The 7,401-nt window shown below is 49.3% G+C and overlaps 1 protein-coding gene across 2 annotated transcripts in view; it reads right to left on the reverse strand.

The window, feature by feature from the left end:
* Positions 1–7,401, reverse strand: part of Akt2 (AKT serine/threonine kinase 2) — a 51,756-nt gene that overhangs the window by 10,303 nt on the left and 34,052 nt on the right. For both annotated transcript variants that reach the window (XM_050129016.1, XM_050129017.1), the window contains exons 5-6: positions 954–1,107; positions 419–550 (exon numbers count right to left, since the gene is read on the reverse strand). In XM_050129016.1, coding sequence (XP_049984973.1) covers positions 419–550; positions 954–1,107 — 286 coding nt within the window. The remainder of the gene's footprint in view (positions 1–418; positions 551–953; positions 1,108–7,401) is intronic.

Below are 7,401 nucleotides of genomic sequence, written 5' to 3' on the forward strand. Positions count from 1 at the left end.
ATGGGGCCTTGCTTATGTCTGTCACATGCCCCACTGCTGAGCTTCCCATCCATTACAGGCCACTGTTATGAACCAAGCACTAGGGCCCAGCAGAAGCAGCTGGATGGGCAGAGATCAGTTTTCCTGAAAACAGGAGGCTGCATGGTAAGAAAGTTTCCTCTGCCTTTTAGTCCCAATAAAAGCTAGCCCGAGATTACCTAATGTTAACCATTAAGCTTTCCCTTTACGTTCTGTTTCCTTGCTGCTGTGCCGTCTGAACTGTTCTGTCCTGACCTGGAAGGAGCATTCTTTACAGAACTGAGGCTGCCCTACTTCACAAACCACAACTAAAGCCATCAGGTCTAACCTAAAGTTACTACAGTGCTAGTTTTGGACACTCCTGCTCAAGTCTCCCCCACTCCCGGCCTCAGTGGCCCACCTTGGCAATGATGACTTCCTTCCTCAGGATCTTCATGGCATAATAGCGGCCAGTGGCCTTCTCCCGCACTAGGATGACTTTGCCAAAGGTGCCTTTACCAAGAAGTTTGAGATAATCGAAGTCGTTCATGGTCTGTGGGTAGGGAGAACACACAGCCTTTGGTGTTTGGCATTTGGCCCATGTGATGACAATTTAACAAGGAAGAGGACACTCAAAAGACACTATGGCTCAAGGGCTTCATGGGGGACCGGGGTAGAGGAAGTAGATGGCAACTCTTGTGTGCTGGAGCTGCAGGCAGGCCTAGGCTTTCCCAGCATGAGCCTTCAACCTCCCCAACAGATTCAGAGCAGTTTGCCCTGGCACTGTCTCTCACCCCATGAGCACAGAGCTGACACGAAACAACATCCATAACCAGAAGTCACCCTACACAAGGAAGTCATGAAGACCCTTGCTGCCCCCCTGTATATTGTGTGGAAACCCAGGCAAGCAGGTTTGCTGCAGCCCCAGCCCCTAGCCACCTGCCACCAACACTTACCACTTTGGCCCGTGCCTTGTTGACAGCCACCTCCATCATCTCAGACGTGGAAGAGTCACTGGGGGAGCCACACTTGTACTCCATGGCATCCTCACCTGGGACCCGCTGCTTCAGACTGTTGGCGACCATCTGGATGGCCCGCATCCACTCTTCCCTGTATGAGACACAACACAAGTTCTGAGAATTCCTCCATGCCCAGCCACAGCCAACTGCCCACAAACGGCAAGCCCATGGCCAAGCCCCTTCCAGCACTTGCTGAGATCCAAAGCTGGCAAAACTGAGTCATGCAGGCTCAGGCTGCAGAGAGTGCAGCAGAGACATAAAGACAGAGCTGCCACCTTCTGAGATGCACTACAGGGAGGAACCTTGAAGTCAGGGAATGTGGAGATGATCAAAGGAAGGATAATACTTTGTGTGAGGCTCTTGAGACTAAGAAGTCACACTGAGCCTTGGGAGAGACAACCAGCGCTCTCTTGAACTACTTCAGAGCAAGTGAGAAGCTCAGGCTTCCAAACTACTAGTGTTTTGTGCAAAGAAAGCAGAAAGAAAAGGAAACCTCAAGAGCCAGAGCAGCCACAGATCTTATGAAGCAAGAGCTGGCCAGCGGGACCCCAAGGTGCCCAGTCAGTCAGGCACAAGGAAGAAAAACTGTTGGAACGGAGGTCAGTCCCAGTAGAGGGGCTGACTGGAGGATAGTAAGCTGGTGCTGGCACTCCTGAGCTAGAAGGTGTCTTAATCTTTGCAAAGCATTCTGTCTGTGAGGTGGTGCAAATGACCAGAGGTTGCACACAGACATATGGCTGCAAAACACTCGGTTGTCCACATCCTTCATTTTTGACCTAGCAACACAGCAACTGTAGGGGGCCTGAACCTCTGTGTAGTTTGCTTGTGTCTAGAAAAGGGCCTGAGAATGGTGGGAAACAGCAGCATGTCTTTCCGAAGGTAGCATCTTAGTAACAACAGAGCAAGGCATCAGTGCCTTCGGACTGTTGGGGGCACAGAAAAGGCTTGAGTGTGTATGTGATGATACACTCTGCAGCTCAAAGGCTGACACAAGTCTACACAGACTTGGGATGACTTAAAACACTTAAAGGAAGGAGACAGTGCACAGCAGTCTGGAGGTCTGTGCTCAGACTCAGACATGCTCTCCTCACATGGGGCTCAGAAGGCACAAACATTCCTTTGCAACAGTTGAGGGTGGGGGGTGACTCAGGAGTCCTGGTTGTCCCCAGGAAGGGTTATTAGAAAGCAAGGGATCAGAGAAGCCTCTAACAAATGCAGAACACCTACCTCTCCCCACATCACAAAAGAGAAAACTCAGACTCAGGGAATGTGGTTCAGTGGCAGAGTACTTGTCCATGCTCAAGGCATGGGCTCCTTCCTAGTACAAACAACAAAACCAGACCCCTCCCCCCCCCAAAAAAAAAACCCTCAGCAAGAGGGCTCCAAGCCTGATCACTGGGCTCTCAGATGACCTGTGGCCTTCCCCAGGGCCAGCGGGCAAAGGAGCTCCTGCTCAGCTCCAGCCCTGCTGAAGCAAGCAGAAACAAAGCTGAGAAGTTCCTGTTACCATCTGGAGGGATCTGCCTTCCCAGCTGGCCTTTTACCTGTGAGGTTACGCTCCGTGAGAGATGTGTGGGCTGCACACCATGCTCTGTGGGGCCGGTGCATGGACAATGCTGGTGTACTGTTCCCCCTACCTAAGAGACTGGAGGCCCCCAAACCCCACAAGGCAGGATCTGACATCTGCTCTTTGTTTTTTTTTTTTTTTTTTTTTTTTTTTTTTTGAGACGGTGTCTTGCTATGGAGCCTAGAACTTTTTGTTTGTTTGTTTGTTTGTTCTTTTAAGACATGGTTTCTCTACGTAGCCCTGGCTGTCCTGAAACTCGCTCTTTAGATCAGGCTGGCCTCAAACTCACAGGGATCTGCCTGCCTCTGCCTCCCAAGTGCCAGTATTAAAGATATGCACTACTAACACCCGACTGGGCCTAGACCTTTTAAGTATCTGACCTGAGCCCTTCCAGTACTGAGATAGATAGACATGCACCACCATGCCCAACTGTTTCCCATTTTCAATGGAGCATGCTTCTAGCAACTTCTAGAAGTTGGGTACTTGGTAGGTATAAAAGATCCAGGTGGCCACAAGTTCCCATTGCCCTAGAACCTTTATACAGTGAGGTCAGAGCGCACAGTGAGGTCAGTGAGGCCAGCGTGCACGGTGAGGTCGCCGCACACGGTAAGGCAGAGCACACGGTGAGGTCACCACACACAGTGAGGCAGCGCACACAGCCAGGCCAGTGCGCACCCAGGCAGGTAGTACTAGTCTCTTCCCTCTGAGTTGATCCTCCAATCAGCATTTCTCAATCGGTTTTAACCTGTGTACCCCTTGGACAAGTCACAGTCTAAAACCCAATCTCTATATCAATATTCTTGTTTTCTGAAACAGAGAGTGGGCGGGGGGAGGGGTGATGACATATGCCGTGATCTGCTTTAGATGACCACAGTTGTTCCCTTACATGTTTAAAATGCTGACTTTGACACTGGCAAGATGGTTCACAGGGTCAAGGCTCCTGCCATCAAGCTGACCACCTGACCTCAAACTAGGACTCACACAGTAGGAAAGAAGAGACCTATAAGCTGTCCTCTGATATCCATACACGTGATATGGTGTGTATGTGTAAATGGGATTGGTTGGTTTTTCCAGACAGGGTTGCTCTGAAACCTGTCCTTCGAATTTACTGTGTAGAACAAGTTGGCCTCGAACTCAGAGATCTGTCTACCTCTGCCTCCTGAGTGTTGGGATTAAAAGCGTGTACCACCACTGCCCAGCTTCATAAAAGGGATTTTTAAGATGTAGGTCTGTGTCAGGCAGTGGGCCATGCCTTTAACTCCAGCACTTGATCTCTGTGAGTTCAGGAGCTGGTGGTCTACAGTGCTAACTCCAGGACAACCAAGGCTTCACATGGTGAAGCCCTGTCTCAGAAAATCAAAACAAACAAATAAAAATGCTATGTGTGGATTTTCTTTTTTTGTTTTAATACAGGTTTCTCTGTGTAGTCCTGGTTGTCCTGAAACTCACTCTATAGTCTAGGCTGGTCTCAAACTCAGAGATCTGCCTGTCTCTGCCTTCTGAGTGCTTGGATTAAAGGCGTGCGCCACTACGCCTGGCTTTTTAAACACTATAACACTATTTAGTATTATGATGGTGGACTGGAAATCACGGACCTAAGAGGTATGGTTTCTTTCTTTTTTTTTTTTTTTTTCTTTTTTCTTTTTTTAAGACAAGGTTTCTCTGTAGCCTTAGAGCCTGTCCTGGAACTAGCTCTTGTAGACCAGGATGGCCTTGGACTCACAGAGATCCGCCTGCCTCTGCCTCCCAAGTGCTGGGATTAAAGGCTTGTGCCACCCCCACCGGGGTCTCTCATAGTCTTTCATACACACAGATTTGAGACTCCAGACTGCAGACTAAGATACACAGTACGGTTACTGCCTTTGTTGACAGGAAGAGAGCACAACTCAAGGGGCTGCTCCTTGTGAGACTGCAAATACAGAGTGCAGAGCTGCACCAGCCGGGACAAGGCTCTACTGTCCATGTTGAGCCCTTCCAGCTCACACTCCGCCTGCAGACAGTGCTGCTGAGCCGGCAGCTCCAGGTCAGAAGGTACTAGCCTCCTGGAAGGTGTGAAGACGCAGGGCAGGGCCTGAGCTAGACCATCCATCTGGCTGGAGCACAAGAGCATTTCCCAGGAGGCAGGTTGTGCTAACAGGCTCTCCCACCTCCTGACCAGCTACCAATTGGTTCCAACTGGGCCAAAGTTGCCAGGTTGCAGCACTCAGAATTCTAGAGAAAAAGTGAGGGCCTTAGTCCAGGACACTCCTCAAGGGTTTGCAACATGGTGTCTGGGGCAGAGGGATCTTCCACCCAAAGTTGGCACTCCAGTGCCTTCCCTTTCCCCAAAGAAGCTGAAGAAACCAAGGCCTTCCAGTCAAAAGACAGCACTCAAAAAATAGCAGCCGTCAATAGCAGTTCCATAGTCACAAGTCATGCCTGGCTAGTGGGTGTCACGCAGTCACTCCTCCCTGTGCCAGGGACCGGAGGTCTACCCAGAGAGAAGCTGATGACAGCCCAGGCTGCAATCCCTAGCTGGGGTCCAGGAGGATGAAAAAGGATAACGACACCATTCACAGAGTACTGGAGTAAAGCAAAGGACACTTCCCCTGGGTTCTAGAGCCAGGGAAGAACATCTGAGAAGCTATGCTTACTTAAGCATCACTGGCCAGACCCCAGGCCAGTACACAGGAGCCAGGCCTGGGACTCGTCCTGCTGCTTCCTAGCTATGTGGTCCTCAAATCTCACCTCCTCCCACCGTGACTGAGAACAGACTCAGTAACGTCGATCACAGCAGCCAGTACACTGCTGAACACTCCCATCCAGACCAGGGACCAACTCTGTAAAGGGGCAGGGCGTCTACTTTCAGGCTTTTCTAGCCTTGTGCTTAATCCACTCTGCAGTGTTGGAGCAAAAGCACCACAGACGAGTCAGACACAAGTGACTGGCCGCACTCCAATCTAATTTGATTTGCCATATCAGCAAACAGGGCTATAGCTGTCAACCCTACTGAAGCCATGACTTCTGGTTTATAGGCTAAACAGAGGCACAGGAGAACAGAGGAGGAAGAGCTATTCAGAACACGAGGTGGTCCACAAAGCATCTAGCTTGTCTTGTCAAGAATATCAATAACTCAAGGGGAAAAAAAGAAATACAAGAACTAGATTAGAGTAAGCCAAAGACACGGTATGCACCCAGAGAGAATCCAGGTTAAAAACAACACTGTCAGGTCTGAGCAGATGGTTTGGTGGGTGAAATACTTACTCTGTAAGCATAAGACCCTGAGGGAAGAGCCCTAGCACTGTCTGTAACCCAGGCCAAGGGAAGAGACAGGAGGAGCCTAGGGCTTGCTGGCTGGCTAGTCTAGAAGAATCAGCAAGCTCCAGGTTCAGTGAGAGATCTTGCTTTAGAAAGTAAAGTGGAGGGGCTGGAGAGATGGCTCAGAGGTTAAGAGCATTGCCTGCTCTTCCAAAGGTCCTGAGTTCAATTCCCAGCAACCACATGGTGGCTCACAACCATCTGTAATGAGGTCTGGTGCCCTCTTCTGGCCTGCAGGCATACACACAGACAGAACATTGTATACATAATGAATGAATGAATGAATGAATGAATGAAACTAAAGTGGAGAACAACAGAGGTGGGCACTCTACATCAGAGTGTATACTTATATGCATGCCTGCGTGCCCTGGAACACACACTAAAAAAACTCAAGCACACACAGATATGCAGAGGGTCAGCACATATACATTACAAGTTAAGTATCTGTAGAAGTTTGAATGTAATTGGACCCATAAGCTCAGAGGGAGTGGCACTATTGGCTGTGTGGCCATGCTGAAGAGTGTCACTGTGGGCGTAGGCTTTGAAGTCTCTTTGGCTTAAGCTTCACTCAGTGACATAGACCATTTCCTGTTGCCTGCAAGATATAGGACTCTCAGTCTAACTCCTGTTGCCTTCTGATCAAGATGCAGCCAGCACCATGTCTGCTTGCATGCTGCCAAGTTCCCCACCCTGATGACAATGGAATGAACCTCTGAACTGTAAGCAAACCATCTCAATTAAATGTTTTATTAAATGTTTTCCTTATCAGAGTTGCCATGTTCATGGTGTCTCTTCATAGCAATAGAAACCCTAACTAAGGCAATATCCTTATCAAAAATGGTTGGGACCAGAATGCATCTATCTTGGAGTTCCTTGGATTCTGGATTCACGTAGATGGTACTGTCTGGTCAAGCCTCCCCTACTGCAGAAACAGCCACTGTCCTCTCTGTGTAAAGGAGCCCATTAGCCTCCAATCAGCCTGGGTGACTTAATCTTATTCTATATGTGGGGAGAATAAGGAACACAGAGGTTGTTCCAAAATCTGGAACATCTGAGCATCATGAGGACACAGAGTTCTAACTTTTGGAGCTCTCTGGATTTCAGATTAGGGTGCTCATCCTGAACCCCTCCAGTATGACAGTGGCATCCTGGGTATGTAAGAGAAGCACTCAGCATAGGGCTGAGTGAAGAGTAAATCACCAGTAAGTATGAGCAGAAATTCAAGACCTGGCTTTAAATAATACAAAAAGGCAGGGAGGCAGCTCAGCAGGTGAAGGCACTTGCCTTTAGATCTGATGACCTGGGTTCAATCCATGGAACCTGCATGGTGGAAAAAGAGAGCCAGCTCCCGCAGGATAACCCCTGCCTTCCACATGCACATGTATTCATTCTCAGTCTCAGGGCTTCCCTCCACAGTGCTCACTCTCCTAACCCTGCTATGTCAGCAATGCGCGCTCTCTCTCTCTCTCTCTCTCTCTCTCTCTCTCTCTCTCTCTCTCTCTCTCTCTCTCTCTCTCTCTC

This window comes from Alexandromys fortis, unplaced genomic scaffold (genome assembly GCF_014885135.2).
Source record: "Alexandromys fortis isolate MF-2015 unplaced genomic scaffold, M_Fortis_MF-2015_v1.1 scaffold_293, whole genome shotgun sequence".
Classification (NCBI taxonomy): domain Eukaryota; kingdom Metazoa; phylum Chordata; class Mammalia; order Rodentia; family Cricetidae; genus Alexandromys; species Alexandromys fortis.